The 27,385-nt window shown below is 33.9% G+C and overlaps 1 protein-coding gene across 3 annotated transcripts; it reads left to right on the forward strand.

Moving 5' to 3' along the window:
• Nucleotides 1-1,189: 1,189 nt before the first annotated feature.
• Nucleotides 1,190-26,152, forward strand: LOC123556719 (uncharacterized). 3 transcript variants are annotated; one of them, XM_045347647.2, is made up of 23 exons: nt 1,190-3,121; nt 10,111-10,167; nt 11,246-11,316; nt 11,863-11,959; nt 12,578-12,646; nt 12,876-12,967; nt 13,336-13,409; nt 14,004-14,086; nt 14,699-14,782; nt 15,079-15,131; nt 15,503-15,580; nt 15,872-15,932; nt 16,115-16,229; nt 16,542-16,609; nt 17,234-17,251; nt 18,304-18,427; nt 18,767-18,864; nt 19,805-19,986; nt 20,329-20,434; nt 20,837-20,863; nt 23,312-23,368; nt 24,520-24,609; nt 25,659-26,152. In XM_045347647.2, exons 1-23 carry the CDS (start codon nt 2,288-2,290, stop codon nt 25,791-25,793), a joined length of 2,673 nt encoding a protein of 890 aa, XP_045203582.2. In that variant the 5' UTR covers nt 1,190-2,287; the 3' UTR covers nt 25,794-26,152. The 3 variants fall into 3 exon arrangements, with proteins under 3 accessions (XP_045203582.2, XP_045203584.2, XP_045203583.2); XM_045347649.2 differs by lacking the exon at nt 20,837-20,863 and having other exon boundaries at nt 1,193-3,121; XM_045347648.2 differs by lacking the exon at nt 17,234-17,251 and having other exon boundaries at nt 1,193-3,121.
• The last annotated feature ends 1,233 nt before the right edge of the window (nt 26,153-27,385 follow it).

Raw genomic sequence — 27,385 nt, forward strand, 5'->3', positions numbered from 1 at the left:
GAACACGTAATGTATCTGAACAGAACATGTAATGTATCTGAACATAACAAATGATATATCTGAACACGTAATGTATCTGAACAGAACGCGTAATGTATCTGAACAGAACATGTAATGTATCTGAACAGAACAAATAATATATCTGAACACGTAATATATTTGAACAGAACACGTAATGTATCTGAGCAGAACACGTAATATATCTTAACTTAACAAGTAATGTATCTGAACAGAACATGTAATGTATCCGAACGTATCACGTTATATATCTAAAAAGAACATGTAATGCGTCAGAACAGAATAATAATGTATCTGAACAGAACACATAATGTATCTGATCTAAACAAGTAAAGTATCTGAACAGAACACGTAATGTATCTGAATTGAACAAATAATGTATCAGAACTTAAAGCACTGATCCTATAAGCTGCTTATACATAGTTTGCAGTGAACAGTTTCTGGACTCCAAAGGCTGTATATGTACTTCACAAATCCTAATAGTTCCTCAATATTCCATTTCAAACTCGAATATCAGCACAGGTAAATTCGTGAAACTATTTACCGTGAGTATTGTTTTATGACAGTGCTATAGTTCTATAATTTCAGGTCCAACTAAAGGATGTAAGTGACTAAATTTTCGCAACTATTGGTTATATAAAGTATTTTTCTCATTATTTTTACAAAGGAACAAAAAGAATGCAACCAAATCTATCTATCACGCACATTTGTGATCTTTCAACTAGTATCTAATTTCCTTACATATAATTATAACTTTAGGATACGAAGTAGCATGAATACGAAATTGATTATATTATATTTTCATAATTTTCATTTTCTTTCATTGCCAGCTATAGAAAGAATTAAATTGGTGGTTTTGAAATATAATTTCAATCCAAGTCACTTACATGTGTCAGTTGAGAAGATCCCTAATCTTATAACTAATTATTATAAACATTTTTTTTTTGAGTTGAAAATTCTTTTCCGACAGTATTATAGGGTGCGTGTAATCCCATACGTATAAAGTGGCAGATTTAATTAATACTTAATTGAAATAGGTATACATATAAATTGCAAACGAGGAGAAATTTGGTTTGAATAATTGATTAACTTTGCCTAGAGACAGAATATCGCGTCTTCACGACGTATCAAAGACAAAAGCTATTTGTTTAGCCACTTGTAGAACGAAAACGTTGTTGGCCGGGGAGCGAAATAAAAGTGAATAATTAAATACGCGTAGAATCGCTTAGGCGCAGTAGCATTACCTGGAACTATTTGTAGTGAAGTTAACTCAAGACTGGGACTTGTACGAAACATTTAAAGAAACAGTTTAAAAGTTAAAGCAAATGTTTCAGTGTAGAAATAATACTGTATTAATCCAAGGAGCTATTGTGTATTAATCAGTACATTTATTGATGTAATATTAGAAAGTTCAATGAAAATATTATTGTAAAGTATCAGTTTTAATCCTAGGGAGCGTTTCTACGATATACAGTATCATGTGGGAGAAAATCAATGTAGTTTAAGTGTATTGTAGTGGTTTGTGACCAAACACTGAAATATTTATACAAGGTCTATTCTATAATTTAATCTTATTAAAATAATTTACCATTCCGCTCAGTATAACGTTACGACACGCGAACAAAAAAACTTTTTATACGGAACCAATAAGAAGTCAGAGCGATAAAAATTAAATTGTAACATGGATATTAGGAGATATTGTTGATTTATTAGATTAAATCTGATTTTGATTTCTTAAATAGTATCTACACATTACTGTTGACCGGTTGAAGTAAAAATGCAAAGGAATCCTGACACCTGCTTGATATAAACAAATTCAGCTCGGATTTAACGTCAGTATGAAATTTTAGTGATCAACTTTAGGATTTAAAACGACTTAAGTTTTCAAAAGAAAATGATCATGCATTGGGGTGTCATGTAACTAAAATGAACATGTGCAAAGGAACTAGATTAAACGAATACAATAATTGATCCGATGTTTAGAATTGAATGGAAAGAATCAGCGTAAATAATCATTTATAAACCATTTTTTGGTTTGGATCATAATTTGTGAAGGCTTTCAACGATGAAGTAGACTATTGATTGTGACAGTGCAGATTTTTTTTTATTCCAGTTCTCTATAGTTTCATTGATGAGTAACGAGGATTTAATTACGAAAATTGATATCTTTTATTTGAAACTCGAATTATGAAAAGTGCGGAAAAGTAGTAAAAAAACAATATCCGGAGTGTAATAAAAACGTACTGCCGTTGCTGGGTATTAAACAAATATGGATGAAACGTCCGCAGAAAATTTTACGACGACGAATTCTAGGGAAACGGAAGGTCGGATTCACCGGAAAAGATCGCGAAACTCTTTGCTGATGGAGGAAGACGGAAAATGGAGACCGTTCTGGCAGCGCGGCCATACGACATTAGACGAAATGAAAGAACAAAAACGCGAAAAGAACATGCGTTATCCGAAATTCAGTATGAGAAAAAACGTTCCACGCAAAAATAGGTTATATCATAGTAACTTAGATCTCAGAAGTGTGGGAAGGACAGCGAAAAAGGTGAAAATATCAAAAAGTGTGTCTATGCACGGTTTAAACCGCATGCCACCGATTGACAGTGGTAAACGTGAAATTAGAAATAACCAAAGCAAATTGTCTCGCACTAATAGTCAGTTAAATTTGCCAGTTCTAGAACCTGATATCGAATTAAATGGGGCTGTTGGGTCACGTGACAATAGTGCTGGCACGTCTGTCAGGTCTAGCGTCCGTTATGGTCGCACTTCTGTCATGCGCGCAAATGAAGAAGAAGTAGAAGAGTCTGAGGATGAAGATGTTTATCTATCCGATGACGACCCTGAGGTTTCTCGTAGAAACTTAGACAAAGCCGGGGATTATATTGTGGAACATGATTGGATATTAAAAGGGGAGTTAGAAAAAGAAGCGCGAAAAGTTAAAACTCTTCATAATAAAGTTCAAATCGTTCTTCCAGATGAAGATCCTCTGGAGAGTATACAGTCGAGAATGGACGAGATCAATATGATGGTAAAACCACGTGCAGAGTTTGGAAACTACCTGGAAACAATTGACCCCGAACAGAAAGAGAAAATTGTGGTGAGTATAATCGCGGAACCAAACGGGTCCGGCACGTGGTTACATTGTGATCAGATCAGGTTATTTTTATATCTACAACAGCCATACTACAGTGACAACTGCCTAGTCACCTTAGTATGAGGGCTGAATAGTTTATGCCAAGGCAAATAAAATAAAGCATAACCACAGTACACCCACGTGCCGGACTACTTTAAGTAGAAGCTTTCTGCTAATACTACCAATAAAGCAATCATAAATAGACAGAGAAAGATTTGTACAGGAAAAAGAGAATTAGAAAATGTACCACGAAGATTTTTTTTGATATTAACAATTTTTACACTTTCCCTGGTCTAGCTAGCTCTTGAATTTTCACCCGATCGCACATTTACACTTTCCCTGGACTAGCTAGCTCTTGAAATCTCACCCGATCGCACATTTACACTTTCCCTGGTCTAGCTAGCTCTTGAAATCTCACCCGATCGCAAATTTACACTTTCCCTGGTCTAGCTAGCTCTTGAAATCTCACCCGATCAAACATGTACAATGTATACTTTCCCTGGTGTAGCTAGCTCTTAAATTTTCACCCGATCGTACATTTACACATGCTCTGCTCTAGCTAGATCTTGACATCTCACTCGATCGTACATGTACATTTGTTCTGCTCTTGCTAGCTTTGAATTCACACCCGAACAAGTATTTGCAATAGCCCTGCACGAACTAGCTCACTTCTCTCAACCGATCATACATTTACAGTAGCCCTGCTCGAGCTAGCTACTTACATCTCAGCCATACATACTCTTGCAGTTGTCCTCCTCAAGTTTAGCTAGATCCTTACTTATCAATCGATCATACGCTTGCAGTAGCAGCTCCTGACTTCTCACCCGATCATACAATTGCAGTTGTCCTGCACAATGTCAGAAGGTTAGGAACAGTTAGAGTATTTGGCTTTTTCAAAACTATTTTAAAATATCCTTTCAATAAAGATATACACCCTGTCGCTGTTGACAAATGGCGTCTTTGTCTACCCGCTGTCTATGTTTGTTTTTAAGTCCTGGTATGTTTACATAATATTGCTGTCTCTTCCGTCAAAAAGTTATACCTAATTTATGAATAAAGATTAATCAGTGAAATATTTTAGATATCAATTTTAGATTGTCTGTTAATATACGGGTGCTGGGTTTACCGGTGAACTGTTCAATAACATGTCAATAATCATGGTAGAAAAATAAACCAAGTTTATTATTGATATTTGCAGTTAAACATTGAAGTCGTTTCCAGGGCGTATATCTTTATCAAAAGTATTCTTAAAGACGGGAAGAAACATATAACGGTGACATTTGGTATAATATTATGTTCACAAAAAAAACAACCCCCCCCCCCCCCCCCCCCCCCCCCCCAAAAAAAAAAAAACAACAAAAAAAAAAAAAAAAAAACAAAAAAAAAAAAAACAAACGAAATTGCTAATTTTTGTCCCGTGAAGATGTAAGTAGTATGTCTAAACGAAATGAATGTGTTTAAATACGGATAAACTTAAATGATTTTCTTCAAAGATTACCGTTATTCTGAAATGATAATTTGTTTTGGTTTAGCGCTGTTTTCAACTTATTTTGAATGCAAAACCTAAATATGACCTGTCACGGGCTATCCCTTTAAGATGTTTAACATCTACCTTAATATTCACTGATTTCTGGAATATTCTGTGATAGAGCAGCATTAATTATTGATACCCTCCTTATCTTGATTACAGTAGAGAATTTCATGACTGTCGTAAAATTAATAATGTTCTACTATAAAACCGCTACTAAATCTGTCGGCAGTACGACTCTCAATGTATGTCGCACGTAGAATTTTGTATGTTTTATTTAAAATGTTCTTCGAAAACTTCGCAAGCAACAATGCCATCTTCTACGAAGTAACATATTCAACGAGATATCCTAAGGACTATGGTTTTAAAGTATAAACTTCTGATCATTGCAGCTAGGAACTGCAGTAGATTATCAGCAATTAACAGAATCAATAAAGTGCACATAAGGTTAACTTTCTGTCAAGGTGAAACGTTATTAGAAATGATAAATGAAAAGTCGTAAGTATTGGTGATTACATGTATATATCTATCAGCCTTCCTGTTTACGATTGTCTGTAAGGACCATTCTCCCCGTTAACCATTGTCTGTAAAGATCAGCCCCCCTGTTAACCATTGCCTGTAAGAATCAGCCTCCCTGTTAACCATTATTTGTAAGGATCAGCCTCCCTGTTAACCATTGTCTGTAAGGATCAGCCTCCCTGTTAACCATTGTCTGTAAGGATCAGTCTCCCTGTTAACCATTGCCTGTAAAGAGCAGCCTCCCTGTTAACCATTGCCTGTAAGGATCAGCCTCCCTGTTAACCATTGCCTGTAAGGATCATTCTCCCTGTTAACCATTGCCTGTAAGGATCAGCCTCCCTGTTAACCATTGCCTGTAAGGGCCTGTTAACCATTGTCTGTAAGGATCAGCCTCCCTGTTAACCATTGCCTGTAAAGATCAGCCTCCCTGTTAACCATTGCCTGTAAGGATCAGCTTCCCTGTTAACCATTGTCTGTAAGGATCAGTCTTCCTGTTAACCATTGCCTGTAAAGATCAGCCTCCCTGTTAACCATTGCCTGTAAGGATCAGCCTCCCTGTTAACCATTGTCTGTAAGGATCAGCCTCCCTGTTAACCATTGCCTGTAAGGATCATTCTCCCTGTTAACCATTGCCTGTAAGGATCAGCCTCCCTGTTAACCATTGCCTGTAAGGATCAGCTTCCCTGTTAACCATTGCCTGTAAGGATCATTCTCCCTGTTAACCATTGCCTGTAAGGATCAGCCTCCCTGTTAACCATTGCCTGTAAGGGCCTGTTAACCATTGTCTGTAAGGATCAGCCTCCCTGTTAACCATTGCCTGTAAAGATCAGCCTCCCTGTTAACCATTGCCTATAAGGTTCAGCTTCCCTTTTAACCATTGTCTGTAAGGATCAGTCTCCCTGTTAACCATTGCCTGTAAAGATCAGCCTCCCTGTTAACCATTGCCTGTAAGGATCAGCCTCCCTGTTAATCATTGTCTGTAAGGATCAGCCTCCCTGTTAACCATTGTCTGTAAAGATCAGCCTCCCTCTTAACCATTGCCTGTAAGGATCAGCCTCCCTGTGAACCATTGTCTGTAAGGATCAGCCTCCCTGTTAACCATTGTCTGTAAAGATCAGCCTCCCTGTTAACCATTGTCTGTAAGGATCAGCCTCCCTGTTAACCATTGCCTGTAAGGACCAGCCTCCCTGTTAACCATTGTCTGTAAAGATCAGCCTCCCTGTTAACCATTGCCTGTAAGGATCAGCCTCCCTGTTAACCATTGTCTGTAAGGACCAGCCTCCCTGTTAACCATTGTCTGTAAAGATCAGCCTCCCTGTTAACCATTGCCTGTAAGAATCAGCCTCCCTGTTAACCATTGTCTGTAAGGACCAGCCTCCTTGTTAATCATTGTCTGTAAAGATGATATGATCTCTTTAATCAAGAATCTGATAAATGTTTGATTGGCAACAAGAACGTGCTCGCAATTAATTAATCTGACACTTGAAAATCAAAGTGTTGTAAACATTTGAACGTCTGACGTGATGCAAGTGAAATTGGAAGGTATGAATAATTTAGAGTATTCAGCATTTTTCCAGATCAAGTACCATTTGTTAAGTCTAATGACATGCCTTTTTGTCCATTTTGCCGTTTTCGCGAAATTTCATGCCAGCGAATTGAAATGATATCACAGTAGTTCATTGAAAACAAGTGCTATGTAATTTTCAATAACATGATACGTCATAAAAAATATACTTATAAATTATATCTAAGGATATGATATTGTAATATTGTTATATATAATGTGCGAATTTTTACGCTAATTTACCACAATTAAGGTACAATCCGTTAGATAAAAACCTAAGTTCTTGTAACATCTACATAACCACTTTCAAAAGAAATTCGTTCAAAGTGAAGAATCTAAAAAGATTTTTCTTCACTTGAAATTTCAATGATTTTTTTTTATAGTTTTTACTCGTCATATATTCAGATTTCATAATAAAGATATTCATTATTACAGTAATGAAAGCCTGAGATCGTTTAAAATTTCTTCTAAGGATAGATCAAATATTTACATCATTTGCCATGGGCCAAGATAGATGAGTTATGACATTTCTGTCAATTGACGACCTCTTCAATGCCACTTGTAAAACCCTTAACAGGTCTGAAGTCTGTTTACCTTGCAATTCAATATGTTTTTCATTTGCTATGAAATGTTTTTGTACTTGATATGACATAGTAAATCCTAACTGCACGTTGTTCACTTGTTTAACACAGTTTAACACAGGACAAACACCGTTCTGTCTACGTTGCCTATATTTTAAAAGATTAATTCATAAGCCTTGAAATGTTTAATATACTTTCTGAAATTTTTTTGACTGAAAAATGAATTAAATTTCTACAAAGGCATACCTTTGGGAATATAGTTAAGGCTTAAACTATAATAATATTCCGCTAACTAACAAATCCGTCATGTAAAATTGAAGTGTAGCACGAATAATAATTGCATATACCCAGCTTCTGTTCAATTAAAGTAGGCTTAGTAAACATTAGAAAATAAAACAAAATAATAAATGTGAACTCGATAGTTTCATGTTCTTTCGGACACATGAAGGCGTAGCGTGGCAAAATGCAGAAAAAGTTTAATTTGAACATGTTGTCAGAATAGTATTTCTGTATTTCAGATAAGTTCATCAATTTGTTTATACAATATTTATTTTTATTTACTTTATTATGAGATATAATGAATGTATAAGGATTTTCTTCAATAGAAACCCAGTCAGTATGTCTGTGCATTGGTCTTAACAGAAGTACTAATGATCACTTAGAGAGCATTACAGTAGAGGATTATATCAAAACAAACTCATGATACTATACGTGGACATTTTGACCGTTCAGTCACTGTATTAGTATAACAATATTTTTCTTCGGTTATTACAAATTGCACGCTCCTATCAAATCCTGTTTTCCAGCAAACTGCACAATCATAGCAAGCTGAAAGCTCAAGTACTGACTTATATTGTTTTGTTGAAAAAATATGTTGTAATACTTTAAGGAATCTTAAGTTCAATCAAAACATGTAAGACAGCTTTGGACAATGTATAAATCGTGTACCAGTCTACAGACAGTGTCTAAATACAATTTTAATTATACTCCAGTTAAAAGTTCAACACAGACATGTTAAGAAATAGAATCGTATCTCATTCCGTGCTAGAGCATAAAGCGACACAATCGAATACACGAACTGCCCTAGCAACCATAAGGCATTTATTTAGTTAAATGAAAACTCAGCACCAGAAGTCATATATGCATTTGGTATAAACTAGAACTTGAAGGTTACACACACATATTAGACAAAATATGGCAAGTGTTAGTGGGTTAAACGTGACCTGCTGATATCTCGTGTCAAGAACATGAACCGCCTCGATAGCTTAGTGGAAGAGCGCCCGCTTCGAGTGCGGGAGGTCGTGGATTCGATCCCCGGCCGCGTCATACCAAAGACGTGAAAAATGGTACCAGTAGCTCCCTTGCTTGACGATCAGCATTAAAAGGGAAACTGGCTTCTCTTCTCTCATACCCAAATGGCGATGGATTCCATCAGGAATGAGGTGACGAGAGTGATTAATAAAAGTCGAAGAACTTGTTTCACAATCGACCTGAAATAAATTATGTATAACCTAAGAACCATGGACTCAAAAGACAGTATGATGCTATTGTAGAGGTTTTATTGCATGTTTGGCAAACTATTTCTTTGATACCCAAGTGTCGATTATGGATGTGAATATAACATACAACTTGACGTTTGTTTTTGTGTGTAGATGGTCCATATTTGTGAAAAGTTACCCAGATCTATCAAGGGGGATTAAGGCACGCCCTTGAGTACAAATCAAACATTGATATCAGTGCATTTCGATTAATTTGAAATTAAACGGCACATTATCTCAAATTAGAAATGTAAATTGAATCAGTCAATTTATATGACTTTAAAGTGCTAACAGCAATATAAACAGTTCGAAAATTGATAGATATGTAAATAGAAATATCTTATTTAGAACGTGATCTTATGGCAATTTGTTTAAAGGGCTATAACAAATGTTACAAAAACTCTTGTCGTCCATTAAAATTAACCAAACATTGATTGATCGGCACCTGGCATGCAATTTGTGCAATGCGAAACACCAAGTCTTAACTGACATTACATAAATGTTTATTTAATTTATTTACTTCACTTTAATGTACATCAATTATATATACATAATAAAACACAAAGTAAATTGCCCAAATACTTAATATTAAGCTTTGGTTTCTAAAACAACCTGTCTATCATTTCAGTAAAATATCATTTGGGATTTGAAGGAAGGAAATTAGAATGTTGCCTGTAAGAATCCATGCCATCACGTTTACTTAAAAAGGAGAGATTATAAAACAGTAGACAGTAGCGCACATAATAAATTCCGAATAAATTTTATGTAAACGTGAAATATTTCTTGTTAAATTTGTGCAGCTTCGAACAGTATATTGCTATATTATTGTAGAACAGCTTCTTATTTATCTGAGTCATTTTAACTATAGTATATCTTTTTCATTTTTGCGTTATGATTCCAATATTAAAGATATACGTCTCATAAGTCAGTATATATGTATCGCCGAATGAGCTGTTTTGTATCGCACTAGATCACGAGTCATCAAATATTGAAGACCAATTTACACTCTTTCATTGGGTATACGTTTATTTATGTGTTTTTGATTAATTGATGAAGTTGACGGGGTACAGGTATCACTTAAAGTAGTGTGATGCATCATCGGTCTTTAGCAAAACATTTCTAAAAGTAGTAGAAAACAACACTGAAAAAAACAACAAACAAACAGAACGTAATCATTGTGAAAATATAGTATTACTATTTTTATTGCGTCTTTTGCTTTTCAGAAATACAAATACGTTCATCATAGTGAGATTAGGAAGAAGAAACGGAAAAACTGGACGGTATGTGATGTATATGTTATTGTTCATGAAAACAAATATTAGAGGACAATGATGGTCTTTCTGCACTAGAAATAGTCAATGCCGTCTTAAATTATCAAACACAATTAGTATTATTGCTCTGGTATTATTTTAAATCGGCGATGTTTAATTATGACTCTCAGAAAGGCTACGAGTTGTGTCAAAACTGGCATCATAGTAGTTTTAAATAACAGCCCGGAAACAAAGTTTTGTTATATGGTTTCGCAAGAAATGCTGCAACAACAGTGTATATAGGACAATAACCAGCCAGACTCTAGTTGCGTATATTTGTTGGTTTCAATGTACGATTGAGATATCTTTAACGGGTGAACACCAGATGCAATATTTTCATAAGTGGCATGTCCACGAGTAAAATAATGTAAAGCTCGGTGTTCATGAGTAGAAGATATTTTAGTCTTGCATGTAATACAAATCAATTTTCTTTTCTTTTCATATCTTAACTAAATTTACATATTTTGTAGTTTCTTACAAGTGAAAAATATTATTATTTTCACTTTGAAAACATCAGATAAAGTGTACTATAATATTGCGATAATTAACTGAAAAACATGTCATAACAATAAATATGAACTCGTATATTATATAGTAAAATTTCACCTCAGATTCTAAATGTTATCAGTATCATTTTTGAAACGGATGGGTAGACTTATACATTAAATGCAAAGTGCATTATCTAAAACAAGTTATCTAAAATAAGACTCAGTGTCAGTAGAGTTATAAGCAAGGGAATGGTCGTTGTTTTATGTCAATACACGTGTGACGGTTTTAGATACAAACAAATGCATGGCATTACAAATGTAAAAAAACAAAAAAAACTTTAATTAACGAAATCCAATGTATTAACAGTTTGAAAATAATTCCTGGGTAAATATGACGCTTTAAAATATTGATTCTTAATGACATTGAATACTTGTAAGAACATATTGAACAGTTTAACCAGATTTTGTTGCACACATAAATAGTATCTGGGCATATAAAATGTCATTATTATACACGCATGAAATGTGATAGTTTCTACTGTTCTCGATACCCCTTTCAGGCAATCAACAGATTCCAGGATGCCGTTCTCAATATCATTCTATTGTACCGGGCTTGTCAGCCCAGGAGAAGGTAAATAGTTACAGTTGAGTTTTTGTATTTCTGTTAATACTCCCAGAATTGTTAGCGTTCATCCATGTTGAATAATGTTTTAGAATATTTCAAAGAATTATAACATGTCTCCACATCAATTTTCGACAGATTAACTCTATTTATAAGAGCGAAAACAAAGACTATAGCTTTATGACGTACATTAAATGTTTTGTCATAGATGGAACATTGCCACGATAATCGTAATGCCTGTGGTTTAAGGCTGAATGTCATCTGCCTTACTTAATGCTTCACACTTTTATGTCTGGTAAACACGCCTTGTGGCGCCAGTTGCTGCCAAATACGGTAAATACGTTTATTGACACTTATGACTGCAATATATGGTAAACTCGTCTAATAACACCGATGATTTAGGCCTAAAAATGCGCAACAAAATATTTGTTTTATTTTAAATCTGCATGTATTCACTTCCTATACAATAACCATTCATGTCTTCTTGTAAGTTTTTTTGCGATAGTTTCATTTGAAGATGTGGCATATCTAAAATGCCTTTCTACTATATTTCAGATATCTTCACGAAGACAAACCAGATACAGCGCCGGACGGTGTGAAGAAAATCAAACAGAAAAATAAACTTGACCGTGATAATCTCAAGAAATCTAGTGTAATGAAATAATGAAATTGATTGATATTTTGTACTTGCACTATATATTGAAATTAATTTTGTATTGGAGTGTATATGGCATAATTATACAATATGACACAGTCATACAGTATGGCACACTCATAAAATATACAGCACAATGATACAATATATGGCACAATCATACAAGCCAACAAACATCTTGCCATCATTATATAGCGTATGAAGTTATTGTATATTACAGCTGTATAGAAAAATTACATGGTAACGCTTAATGACAGTATACATGCAATACTTTGTATAATATTATAACACCTGTAAAACTTTGTTGTTAAATTTGCTAACTTGCAAGAATTTGATATGTTTTAATGTCTAAAAGAACACATCTTTCTCATTACCGAAACACAATCATTCTGTACAGTGTGGTTATAAAACGTTTCATGAACCATTAACCCTTACTCTGCTAAATTTCTATAATGAACTTGTCCATCTTTCAATCTGGACAGTACCATTAACTGTTAAAAAGGTTGATTACAGATGTGCAGGCTGATCTTGGTCTGCACTGTTCGCAAAGGCAGAATCACTCGCCGCCAGCAGGCTAAGGGTTAAGATATTTATCTTATATTTGTGCCTTTTCAGCTTGGGTTTGAAATGCAACTTTCACTCGCAACGCAACCAGAATACAGAACTTCAGAAGATATCAAAAGGGTAAAGTATTTTTGTACGATTATATTATTATATTACAAATTGTTTTCTCTATAATTATATGTATCTATCGTAAAAGAATGACCATATAAGCAATTTCTTCTTGTCTTGAAAATGTGAGAAGCACACTTATTTCCCTTTTTTCATGTAAATTCTGGATTTGTGCAATATTGCTTAAGTTTCTTTTGCACAATCATATCCGTAATCTTTACATTTATATTTTATGTATCAGATAACACAGGTATTACGGGCAACGAAAGCATTCAAACATCTGTTTCCCGCACAGTTAGAAGAACAGCTAGCACGGGTAGTGGCGTATGAGAGGTACGTCGAGTCTTCTTTAACCCCTATAAGTACTAGTAGACAGATAGATTTATTTTACATTTTATGTACATTTAAATTGAGTCAGCTTTCACATTGCACAAAATATTATTAGCCATACTTGGCAGACAAGAGATATTTCAATACAATCGTGACATAATGTGGCTATATATGTAAAAATCTATTCTAATACTATGTGTACAGAGTTCAACAATAGACAGATTTCTTGCTATAGATCCGATTTTGAACATCGAACATACATGATAAAACCTCTTACTAAGCTAAACTGAAGACGTTGATTTTCCCTTGCCTAGCATCATGTTTTAAATGAAGCAAATTTGATACTAGTATTTGATTATTCCCCATTACAGATATGACTCAAGGAGAATTGTGGCACAGCAAGGCAGAGACCCAGAGAGATTTTATTACGTTTTAACAGGAAAAAGTAAGTACCGTTAAATCAGTCTCACGATTTGTAAGAATACTCATTCAAGGTTTTTTTTAAAATAGAAAAAGTGGAAAACCTGAGGCCGCCCAACACGGCATAAACGAAAATGTTGCAGTCTCGGTTTGATTGAGCCTGTTTATGAAAAAAAGTGGAAATACAGGCTACCGTCCATGTCCTCAACATTAAGTATTGATTGTTCTCAGTTTTAGAGCTAATGAATAGGTTGCCAAGGCGATTTATGTACAACATGGTACTCCAGCAGGGTATTCGTCCAAAGCACTGTATAAACAATATAAAATGATCTACTGATATTCTCCATGAAAAATTGATTCAGAAGGAAATAGTTTACCTTTACTTCTTGTAAGATCTAGTAATGAAACAGTGTACATGTTCTTCATGTAATAGTAACTGGTGATATATATGGAAGTGTAAGCTGGCTTATCCGTAAACTGGTTTGATTGCGTTGGTAAATGATAGTCCCAAAGTCGCATCCCTGTTTGAGCACTAGACTTGATGTCTCACGGTACATTCTTGTTAGTTGTGTGATATATGTCTCTTGACGTTCTATTACTTTTTACATTTCTGTTTTAGTGAACAAAGTTCGGGAGTACCGACTGCTGTCTGGTGTTGTCACACGAGACGAAGGTTATGTAGAGAAAGGTACAACGACTGACGTAAGTACATTACTATCTATAGGACTTTTCGTGAGAGTTAATGAATTATGGACAATTTACCTTGATACATTGATTTGATTTAGGTTTTACGGCACACCAACACAGTATAGGTTATATGGCGCCAAACAGGACTACAAGTTTTGATTTCACATCTCATTTACATCGAGATAAAAACTTGAGGTATGGAATCAAAATTTGTATACCTGCTGGAATCACAGAGTTACAGCAAAACCAAGTGTTAGGACACTATTAGTAGTCGCTTCTTACGACCATGCAAGGGTAAGACAGTGGTTCCAATTTTTTTCATACACATATCGTCCCAGAACCACATGGGGCTTACCTTGATACATTTTTGAATTAAAATCATTACTAAGAGCAAAAAAAATTACCTTGATACGTTTTTGCTTTTAGTAATGATTTTAATTCTTATGTTGTTTTTCTTTTTTGATTTCTTACATATGCTACCGATATATAGGCTATATTCGGGGGGATAGACTCACTACTACATTCATTTAAGAAGCCAAACATGCGAAATAATCAGTGACACAATCGCTAATAAATCTGATTTTATTCTTTTAATTGCTATAATGAAAATTTTATAAATCTTAACAGCCACAAGAAATGTCTCAAAATTGGCCGAGGGAGCATCACTTGGTAGCCAAGGGGCATGTAGAAGTTCTAATTCTAGATAGAAATGTAAGTAAATAAGAGGAATAAATAACTTTTCACCTTGTTTAAGAAGCAATAACTACAACAATATGTATAGTTAATAGAACCATAACACAACTGTCTTTAGATGATATTACTTCATGACACAACCAATACTTCAATTTTTATCTTTTTACCCTTTATCAATGTAACATATTAGAAGCAACAAAAGTTTGAATTTTTAAATACCACTATCATGTTGTTTTTTTTTTCAAATGGTAAAACTATTTTATCATAATTTAACATCCAGTAGGCTGAACTTGGATTTATTGTCTTACTTTCAGGATTTTGCAGATTTGCTTCATACATCTAAAGGTCCACCAATAGATTTCTTGCAGTGAGTGACACTGTTTTGTTCTTTTTAATTTTTCTTTTTCTTTGCTTTAAATTTCTTACTTCCTAAAATTTCATTAAGTACATTAAGTGTTTATATAAAATAAAACTTGATGTGGCCTTATCGGCTCCAAAAGAAACGTCAAAAATACGTGAAATAACATCTACGAGAATATAAAAGTCACTATTTAATTTAACCTGGTGTTTCCGGAATTTCGCGGTAAATCTTGTCTTCTAAGGGTTTTATCGTTAGTTTCTATATTGAACAGTACTTTGAATGAATGTGTATAGCTTTTCCCTCTCTGCTTGATCATCAAATTATCTGCTGTATGTATGTTTAATGGTATTGTTTACAGTTCCCCTTTTCTGTTGCAGAATGTTAGATCTATTCAAGGAATTCCCGTGCGAAGAATTTGAAACAAATCCTGAAGCAATTGATTTTAGATATTACGGGTATGCTCATCTTTCCGAATGCAGTTACCATGCGTCCAACTAGAAACTGCATTTGCGTAAACAATGTTTTCTTCGCTACTACGATCGTAATACTTACAAATCTATCTTACCTATAGAATGATGATATGAATGTATCATCTTAAAATATGTAAAATACTTTTATTTAGTAGTTTGTTAAGAGATCTTAAGGTGGATTTTCATTTTAACCACAGGCAGAAAATAAAAAATACATGTCTTTTTATGAGCCATTACGTTTATTCAAATACATTTTGCGACTTTCTTTCATTACAGACAAGAAAAAATTGTCGTGAAGGATAGCAACCGAACACCATGGCTGCATGTTGTTAAAACGGTAGGTTGTGCTTGCAAAAGGTAATGCATATAATTCTGTTTAAAGTAAACTTCATTTCAGAATCACTGAACAGTTTCATTGATTTAGCAAATAAAAAAGAGAAAGATATATAGTAGGTTTACTTTAAATGACTGAATACCCGATAGGATTGTTATAATAACCAACGGTCATTTAATTAACAGGGTCACGTGAAGGTTGTACGTACACAGTCAGTAATTGATGTCAATAACGAAGACAAATTTACCGGACAGTCAACGGAAGAACTCGGTTGTGTCAGACCATTTAGCCACGCGGGTGGTAAGCTGTTTCATTTTAAAAGCAACGTAGTTGGAAGGTTGTGTGCATTTAGAGCATTAAACTGAGGTAGGAACTACATACAGAATCTGAAACAGTAGGACATGTAAGAAATCTGTTATCTTAATTTAAAAATTACATATAATGAATTAGCCAATAATACAATAACAGAACCATTTTTATTGAATAATAGACAGCATTTACAATAGATAAAAAGGATCTTAAGGATCTTTTATCTACAAATACTTAACTTTCTAAAAACTCGAAAACTAAAACAGGTGTTTAAACATTAAAACCTGTAATCTTTTATTTTAGCTATGCTTGGTTTACTGGCTAAACAACGAAAAATGAAGACTATGGTTGGTGCAATATCTTTTCCAGAGGTAAGCTGTTGATATCTTACAGTATGTTACGGATTGTCGCGATTGTTAGTTTTTAATAAAGATTATTGCCATTATCTTGTCTCATAAGAAAAAGTATCAATTTTGATGACTAACTTTATAATCGGAGTTAAGGACCGTAAACGATATTTCTATCAAGGTATCGGACAATTTAGAAAACTACTTCCGATAGGAAATAGTGACCATGTATATTTTGCTGTGTGTCACTTTACAGTTCGGAGAAAATGTCAGCAGTGACAGGGAATATTTCTCCCAAGCGCAATCTGCACTAATGGATGAAAAACGTCATTGACTTCCGTTACTGGCTACAAAATTGCCGACGATTATGAGATTCGCGTCGTTTAACAACCAGTTTGATGTTATCTATATTGACATTTTGCTTTCATTTGTATTGTGTTGAGGTAAACACGGTGACATAAATTTTGTAAGATAACCTTATCATCGCAGTTTCTCCTTCTGAGTAAAACTTAACGTTTCACTTGTGATTGTCAATGCATATTGAAATGTACGTTATATAAAAGATAACCTGAAGCTATAAATTTTTGCTTTAAGATTACCTTGTGTAACTTATTGGGCATTAATTTACTAGTGATGTTGTGTTTACAGGAGCAGCCTAACTCTGAGGTGAGATGAAGCTTGTTTGTCATGCTTCATTTCGTTGTGTTTATGTAGTTAGCAGTTTTTCCACTTTAATTTTCTTTCTATTATTTAAAAATGTGCAGATACTCGCTTTTTATATTATGTAAACTCTGTCACCATTTACCAGGTAACACAGAGACCGACGATAGAAAGGTCTCGAACCGAATATAACTGGAACGAACAACTCCGCAACTCTACTGCTAAAGACGCCATGTTCGAAAATCCTGTAAGGTTTCCTGAAAGTCCAAAGGCTTTGTGCATCAACCTTGTGAAGAACCTTATTTCCCCCTAAAATTGCTTCATTTTCAACATTTTCACATTAAGATTTATGTACACAGATGTTTGATGATTTTAATTAACACTGTTTTTGTAACTGGTTTGTTTGACTTTTTAACATATAAACAACCATACACAGTCCTGGTATGAAGTTTAACAGACTGTACGTATACATAATTGTAACATGAGCACGGTACCTCGGCATTTCAATTATTGAAATCTTTATGTTGCCTTACTGCAATGTGGTTTGGTAGTCCATCTGCGTGCTGTGAGTTTCGTTTTTGGGAGGCTGCGTTTTTGGAACATGGCATTCCCTGTTTGATATTTATCCTTAATTTTTATGTTCAATTCATCTGTATCAGTATGACAGTAACACATTATGATATTTTACTGTCTTTACTATTTAACATCCTAGTGATCCTACCAGTTTGTATTTCAATTTAATTTATATTGCTCTTATATTTTTCTTGATTTATTTACATGCGGCAACATTATATAATTTCTCGTTTTGTGTTTTGTTTCTTTTTGTCTGTGTATCCACAGTGTAGTCTATAGCTATAGTGATTATTCTGCGTTTTGTTTTGCTATTTTAGGCAATTCGCCAGAGAGTAGTGGCATCTTAAACATTGTTGATGAAATAAAATAAACGTAATACTCGTCGCTAGCTTAATATATATCATTGTAGAAATGACCTGATCTTGTACAAGAGACGCACGCACTGACATTAATTGTTAATTAATTGAGTTTTTCTTTTCTTACAGTTAACACGTATGTACCGACATTCTATTGTCAACATCCCTAACAACAGCAATAACTCGTTCCAGGAGAATTCGCCTAGGCCTGCTGTTAAAAAGAAACACAGAGCAAACAGCTCACCTTGCGCAGGTAGATATAAACACAGAGCGTATCATTAATTGAGATCATCATCAACACTTTGTAATGTAAAAGGCAGTAGAACTCTCAACGGAGTTGTTACATTGGTAAATCTGACTAATTATAAGTAGGGAAATTATTTTCCTAATCGTGCATCATATCTTATATATAAATATTTATACTTATTTGGACATTACTCGTTTAAAACATCGTTGTGAAAAGCAGAACAAAGTGTTCTGTACTTGTGAAACTTAAATATAATAATCTTGACTCATATATGTCTCATGTAGGCAAATTTTGAATGAATAGAAAATGGTGAGACTAATATGTATGCATTTTATACATTAACAGAAAGGAAGGAACCGACAGAGCTACACAATGCCGGAAGTAGATCAGGTCGACTTGCTAATATAGCGGAAGACAGCGAAAGTAGCGTGAGCGGTGAAAAGGTAACAAAACAATAAACACCCTTTGCTTTAATTTGGGAAGAGATAAAGAGACAAGTACTAGAAGAATAGGAAACAGTCTTTCGCATGAATAAATAAATCAGTAAGACACAAATGCAACTAAGCAAAATGAAAACAGTCTTGGTTTGATTGAATCCGTTCATCGACATTACCTAAATTCGTATAAAAAGACTGTATGGACTCCATGATCCCAAGGAACCAGAAATATTAACAACACTGAGTGCAAGTACGGGGTAAAATTGTACGGTTACCACATGACACTTAAAATTTGCTGTTGTGATTGTGAAATTAAACTATTAGTAACACTAATCTTTCTTGTGGAGGCTATTGATTTTCAATATCAAAAGAAATTTTTACCTGGAGCACCGGATCATAGAGCTCTAATGGGGAGCGGCTAAGATCGCTGATTTCCAGTCACTTGCCCCCATCGCTGTGGGTTCGAAAAACGCAGAATTTGTTCATGTTAGGAAGTCATCCTGCTAGCTTTATGAAGGTCAGTGGTTCTACTTTTTAGAAGGTCTTCCTCCATCATCGGAAGCTGGGAGGTTCGATCTGACTTTGGATTCAGTGTTGTTATATTTTCTGGTCCTTTGAGGTCATGGAGTCCATTAGAATTCCGCTGAAGCCGGTGCTAGGCGGGCTTGAAGCTTGTTGCATTTCCATTACCTCGCATGAACAGACTCAGTCAAATCAGGTCTGCTGTGATTTTGCTTAGTATCATTCTATGCGTCCAAAAGATCCTCTTGTAGATTGTATTTAAACCCCTGCTACATAAACAGAAACTAAAACTCACCTAAAATTGAAATTGATGTACTTTGAGTCAGCTGCTGTGGTTTGACCTACTATATTTGGAATTCTGGTTCGTAGTTCTGTCTTTGCATCGTGTAGTTATTTTGCGTTTATATTCGAATGTGTTTTGCAGAAATCATCCACACCAACTTTGGTTATAACATCACCAACACTAAAGTCGGCCTCGCCAAACCAGTTGCAAACCAATGGCAAGCCGGACAGCCCTAAACAAAAACAATCTTTATCATTCTTACCACCAATAAACAACGAAAGAAAAAACAGTGAATTTGTGCCACATGGAACGTATTTAACTAGGTATATAAGTGTAGATATTACCAACAGGTTTTTCTAAATAAACTATGAAAACGGTACAAACATAGCAGCATTTGTTTAACTACATAAAGGTATAATTATAAGCTATTTGGAAAACTTTAAAACAATTTTTCCCTAGGGGATTGAAGAGATAATTTAAATGATATATTTTCTTTATGTCCATGAAGGTAAAAATGTTAAACATTGATTTTTACTGTATAACAAAATATAGAAATGTACCTCGAAAGCTGTGAAATTTGATCGAATAAGACTTCTTTTTTTGCTAGAATCGTGTTGATAATTTTCAAAATTAGACACACAACGTCGTTTTTTAATACTCTATAGAGAAATGACTGAGTTTGATCCCGTGTACAAGAAGAAACAAAAGAAGGAAGTAGTGCAGAGAGATACATACCTGCAGTTGGATGTACTCAAACCGGGAGATATTTTTGTACGTATCACAATCCTACTTTTCACTGAATCTAACCAGTGCGTATTCAGATGGCTATGATCAAGGTCATATAAGCTTGGGTGGCTTGATTGCAGTGTTGCTTGTGTGTATATAATGTAACGGCAACTAAAACAATATTTTTATGTGAAGTTTGAATATATTATTATTAACAATTTTGTGCAGATGCTCTAGCCATTTCTCAGTTAATCTATATTCCGATAGAAGAAATTTATATCAAGGTATGGTTCTTAGACCGTGACGTATCATAGAAATAACTCTAGAATTCTACTTTCTTCAACTTTTACATCGTTTGATAAACAGAGTGAACTGAAACCGCATATAGACGATAGCATACTGATGTTAATTTACTGAAATTTGACTTCTTTTATTAATGACATTAAGGTTGGTAAAGGATTCCTAAGTAATGAGGTACCTTGCACAAAACCATTTGACATTTTGTTCTAGTTTTTAGGATAACAATTAGTATTTTCTTCTTACTTAGCTAGAGTTTAACATCTCTTTATTTCTTTGCATTAGTGATTGACAGATTGAGACTGTTGATATAAATTCTAAATTCACTTCTGTTTCTATGCTATTTGCTCCAAAAGGTGCGCCGAGCAATGTCTTTAACTCCAAACATGTAGAATTATACAAATTACTGCCAAATATTGATACAATTCAACAACACGCAGAAATGCAGAAGTTTGCTTCATAAGAACTCGTTTGAATTATCGTTTATATAAATATTTATATAATTATGTTAAAGAATGGGACCAATAAGGGTAAAAGTCATAAATTAAAAAAAAAAGCTCGTTATATTTACAAAAAAAAAAACAACAACAACAGTGTACATACATTAAAACATTTCTGAAAGTAGACATGTTTACACCGTAGATGTAGCTGGTATTCCATGTCAGTTATATGGAATTGTACAACGGCATTAAGATTTCATAATATAACACAATTGCATCAATTTGGTTATGGTGTAATATGGGTTGCGCTATTACATGCTTAATTGTGTCGTGTCGTTTAACAGCTCCGCCTATACATTGCATACATTGAAGAAGTCCATGTACTTTTACTAATGTGTAGATATAGTTTGTATTTACGGGAGTGGAGTGTTAAGCTGTCAAGGTATTCTGAGACCAAATTCTACATTTTTTTAGCAATGTTTGACAAATGTTTATTTTGATAGAAAATTTGGAATTTACAACTTTGCTCAGTGTCACTAATTTCTTTCTAAATTATTCACCTTTGTAATTTATTTGCATCATGACATATTAGATATTCATACTTTTAATGTTCCTTTTGACTTATTATTACTAACACTTTGTTGCCCCAGGGTTTGTCGGGGTTAGCTGAAATGTTTAGATGTATGTACCCTATTACGGACGGGTTTGGAGTGAGTATGAAATGTACAAATTATTACATTGTATCACAAACAAAGTTCCCCATTCAGTTATCACTTTCAATGGTAAGAGCATGACGATTCACAGAAATTATCCATGAAATTCAGTGTATGTAGTTGATTGTATATGTATATGCAGCCTTAAATGTAACATTTGCGACTAATTCAGTTAAAATATCCTTATTTCACGGGTTGTTGTTCACGTTGCAATTAGTTTTCAGTAAGGATGAACGTGTTGATAATATGTTAAGAAACTTATTTCAAGTCAGTCTACAAAATATAATGGACACTCCGTTGCAAAAAATATATTCAAGACATAATATATAGCAGAACTATATCCTAATATACATATATCTAAATACGACGAAGAGGTGATATGTATTCGGAATAATATCATAATTCGTATGTTTGATATATCAAAATATTTTTCTTTTTTATTTCGTTTCTAATGGGTCTTTTATGTGAACTAGTGGATGAAATAGGGAAGCACTATTTCATGGCGCATGCATGGTACGAAATATATTAAGTCGATGTGACTCCCCGTCATCGAGTGAAGTTATAAATCGATTTAGAGGGTGTTAAATTATTAAGTTTATCCCCGTTCTGTAATATCTTTTCAATTCTGAAATATCTTTTATTTAAAATAATAAACCAAAAGTTGCAAAACTCTTTCTCTGTATTTGTATTCCGCCAAATGATATGTCGACGTCACGTCAGTATGACCATGTTTTAATGAAAATGTACATGAAGTTGTCATATTATAGCATTAGTTAAAGCATTTTAATTCCCATAACGTTTGTTTTGTTTCGTAAAATATTTTTTCTTTAAATAGAAATGGCTTAGAAATTTTATATTCCGCAACAGCTTGCTAAATGAATGAGTTACTTTTATCTGTATGCTTTATACAAATAGAAAACTATTTAGCGATTGAATACGTCTTACCATTTGTCTTTTCGATATGAGAATAGTTAAGTCGCCTGATACCAGCCGTACAGTCATTCACGAACAGTAATGTTGTAGATGTAGGTTGCACGCTTGTATTCATATTTTCACCTTCACAACAACCATGATCTTCAAATCTAGATGTAGTTACGATATATTTATCTATATTATTTCATAACTACATACTAAACATTGCATGATTTCATATATCGTATTTCCCTACAAACTCAACTTTTTATCTTTTAACTATTTTTCAGTTTTAGTAAGCTTTAAGAAATATGACATTTATGTATAAGTTATGATTTGCTTGTAATATCATTTAATCATCTTTAGTAGTAAGGCTAGGTGGGTAAACTGAATACGTGTTTATTCTTTATTGTATTGTATAGGTTTCATTTGTTATAATTAACACGTCCGATAGACAGAAATAGAATGAAAATAATTACAACAAGTGTATTCTGTTTGGAAATATTCCATTTGGAGACTCCATTAAAAAAGTATAAAACTAGTGTGTTTTCTCTTTGCAGGGTTTCGAACATATTGAACCACAAGCTCTTGCTTCTGAAGCACCCGGTGTAACTTTGGTAAGTGTGGCTTATGTAAGACTGCCTTCTTTGACGGGATAAAACAAGAAAGATACAATTGTATTTATAGGAAATTCTCACGAATACGTCATTGGCCTATTTAAAATTGTTTTTGTTCCATTCTGTAGAATGTTGGTACTGAAGACCTATATCTTATATCAAGATTACAAAATGTAGAATAAGAAATTCTACAGATCTAGATGGTACAATTTTAAAATAACAACACAGAAATGTTCCCTGTGTGAACCCCTGTTAAAAGTGTCAAAAAGGTGCTGGGGAAGGTCTTAAATGTTCTCCAATGTACAAAGAGGAAAATTTAAAACTCCTTGCCAGAAGTTGCTTGGCAATTTTCGAAATATAATTTAGTTAATGCTTTAGCAAGATTTTTAAAACATTACAAGTTGCCAAAACCAGGATCGCCACTTTCTAAATATGTGTATAGTAGGAATTCGTTTAAATTTGCCAGATATACTTGGTCCGATTTTAAAATAATTTCGCACAATTGTTCCTTGGGTGACCCTGTACAGAGTGTTCTAATTGATCAGATTTGTCTAAAGAAAACATGGCCTCCAGTGGGGTTGTCACTTTTCTCTTTATATATATATAATGGAAATCTGGAGAAAAAAAATATTATCAGAAACAAGATGCCTGACTCGTTACCACGATTGTTCTATTTATTCTGAATATTCACAAAACATAATTGCACTGTTCCCCCTTTATGCCTCCGTGGAAAACTTTGAACATCTTAGCTCCACGATTGTTCTATTTATTCTAAATATTCACAAAACATAAGTGCACTGTTCCCCCTTTATGCCTCCGTGGAAAACTTTGAACATCTTAGCTTCTGAGTCTGTAGTCCAGTTTCCAACATCCATTGGAAGAAACCTGTTTGAGCTATGAAATTCGTGTATGCGATATAGAGCTATCATGAAACTCTTGACTTTTCATGTTTTCACAACACTCAATATTGAAAACCAGCAAGTTTTCAACTATTTAATGTGCAGCTGATGAATTCATTTTATTTACAAAGAACCATAGCATAACTCATGTAAATTGAAGGAAATAAAGTGTCTATTTATCTAACCAAATTAGTAATTTTGTGCAGTGTGGATGTTTTTGTCTCAAAATTTAAACTGTTGAAATTCTTTCAGATAAGTGACGGAGCTGAAATTATAAAAATCAGTAAAAGATTCTTCCTTCAACACGCCAAGAATAACACAATGCTCAAGGTGGAAACAATGGTATGTACAATATTTTTATTTTCTATCTTTTATTGTTTAAAGTAAAAGGAATACCTATTAGTGATGTTATATTTACTGTTAATTAGTGTATTAGAACGTTTTTGGAACTTTTAAAAGAAGAAGTAAGAGCAACTTTAGAAAGTAATGATCTGCATTTTGCGCGCCAAGTATATATTTAACTTGAACTTGGGAGTTTGTATTTCGTTCTAAAAGATGGTCAGTTGAAATTGGTCGTGCAATATATTTATTTCAAACTTTATAAACTTTAATTACAGATCTTGTACAGAGATTATTTTGTTTATATAATTCACGTTTTTTTCACAAAGGCAATTTACACGCAAGCTTATAGCTTTTTTTGTCAATGGGGCCAGTCCCTTAACAATAATTTTAAAAGCTGCAAATAGATGTATAGTACAGATCCTATTAGCTAGGCAACAAAAAAAAAAAAAAAGAATACACATGCATTTTTTCCTTTATAAGCAAGTCTTGAATATTTCAACAGACAAAATCTATGCATAGCATAAAATTATTGAATGAAAATAATGAGTAACAAGAAGAAAATAAATTCTCATTGCGTATATATCCGTTACGTAGATACATATTTGCTATTCAATATAAAAATTCCTGAAGTCCGTGCTTAGATATGACCTAAAAATTAATGTTAAAATGTATTGGTCGACATTCGAAATAGTAAGACTAAACATTTTTGGACAAAAGTGTGCAAGGGAATTCATCCAAACATCTGTTTACAATAATGTATTGTATTATTTATTTCCCTTTAACTAATGTTTAAAAGTACAAACTGTTCAACTATCCCAGTAGCCGATGGAAATGTATAATAGGATATTCTGTTCTTTAAAATATCTAAAAAAATTATGAAACATATATTTCTGATAGATATATAGCTCCATGTAACAGGCATTTTTTACAGACAGAAAACGTGAAAAGTAAAATATGTCTTTAAGATATCAATTTATTAAGATTGACTAGACACATTAATCTATTTTCTCAGATTATTCAGGATATGACAGTATATCTATACTTTTCAGCAAAGAGAATACATGACCCCAGAAGAGGCCAAAACTGTAATGTACAACAAGGAAACATGGAAACAATACAAATCTGTTCTACTTCAAAGAACGGTTGATACTCTGCACAGAAAACACGTGGAGAAAGTTCCTTGATTGAAATACACTTTTTGCATTAATGATTTCACAAACTTAGTGCTTGATACACATATACGTGGATTTGCATTTTGGCAGTGCCAAACAATCCTATCTGTGATAAACTACTTCAGCGTCTTACTTTGTATAAAAGATGATGTGATTTTGACAAATTTATGTATTTATACCACCTGGACAGTATATTATGTTATTTGTATTACATTTTGGTGCTTTCATATGCATTTTATGTTATTATATAGACTTTACACATTGTGTTGTCCCTTCTGTATATACATCAATGCAATAGAGACTTACGGTGTTATGATATGAATCATACTGTTGTTGAACTCGGAGTTACAATATAAAAATTGTCCAAAGTAATAAAATGTTTTTTCTTTATACTGCCAGTATTTTTCATTAGCAAGTATACAAGCTTGAAGGAACAAGATGAATATAATAGTTCTAGGACTAGATCCTATCTACTAACTCGAGAAAAGCGGCTGTTTGTATCGAAAGACGCCCACTGGTGTAAAGACTGTAATCCAGTATATTTGTAAATGCGTGTCTCTAAAACAAACGTTTTGTTTTCTATTCATCGCATGAAATGTGATGGTACGTCATAATTCAAATACTATTGTTCTTCTAGTTGTAATTTTATTTACATTATTTTGTAATATAGGTTTAAGAGTGAGGTTTGGTGCCAGTAAACTAGTTTTAACTCCCCGATGATTGTTTTGCCACTGATATGTCTAATGTGATCATTGCTGTATTATTTTATTCATGTATGGTTATGTCTTTTCCTTTGTTTTCTGTTCGTTTTTGCATTAGTTTGAGTATACATGTACCAAGTCATTGTGCCGTGCATACACTTACACGTATCACTATTCAGTCCATGTGTATGAGAGACTGCATTCTTTGAATGTGGCTTTCCCTGTTGGAATGTGTCCTTGGATTTTGCACTCGTCAAGTCCTGGTTGTTTTTTTTATAAAAAAGTCAAATATACTTGACATATGTAGACAAATGTGGCCAATCGAGCGTTGTGACCCTTGTAATATTCCAACTTCATGGTCAGTTGTTTTCATTATTCAGAGGGTATACTTTTCACTCTTAGACAGCTAAGTGTAGTGTGGACATTGCCACTTATGTGTATACGACGTAACAACAGAGTTAAGCAATATTGTAGAGATTAGACGTTTCGACAATATTGTCTCAATATTATGCCGCATATTTAGCCTTGTGCCTTACTGTTGTATTGCCTTGTCAAATAGGCATCACTATGTGTGGCCTTGTTTCACTTCTGGTGTTACGTCTCACTGTCATACCATTATGCTGCTGTGATGGTGTGTCACATGATCATAAAATTTGTAAGAAGATCCTTTGGAAGCATATAATGCAACCAAGCAAAACAAGAGCGGACACGGTTTGATTGAGTCTGAGAGACAGAGAGCTAATGGAACACCACTAGTGCAACACCACTCATGCCCCTAGCAACGGCTTAACAGGAATTCTGTTACAAAGATACTGTGTGATCCAAAAGGACCAGGACATATCACAACACTGAATCTAAGTATGGGGATACTTTTTACGCCCGCCACATGGCACTTGAAAATTG

The sequence above is a fragment of the Mercenaria mercenaria genome, chromosome 5, assembly GCF_021730395.1.
Source record: "Mercenaria mercenaria strain notata chromosome 5, MADL_Memer_1, whole genome shotgun sequence".
NCBI lineage: Eukaryota > Metazoa > Mollusca > Bivalvia > Venerida > Veneridae > Mercenaria > Mercenaria mercenaria.

Excerpts from the sequence above, each read along its gene's own strand:
- LOC123556719 (XM_045347647.2), top strand. The coding sequence starts at position 2,288 with ATGGATGAAACGTCCGCAGAAAATTTTACGACGACGAATTCTAGGGAA. Across the intron at positions 15,581-15,871 it reads ATTGATTTTAGATATTACGG|ACAAGAAAAAATTGTCGTGA; the intron begins GTATGCTCATCT and ends CTTTCATTACAG. Across the intron at positions 20,864-23,311 it reads AAGGATTCCTAAGTAATGAG|GGTTTCGAACATATTGAACC; the intron begins GTACCTTGCACA and ends TTCTCTTTGCAG.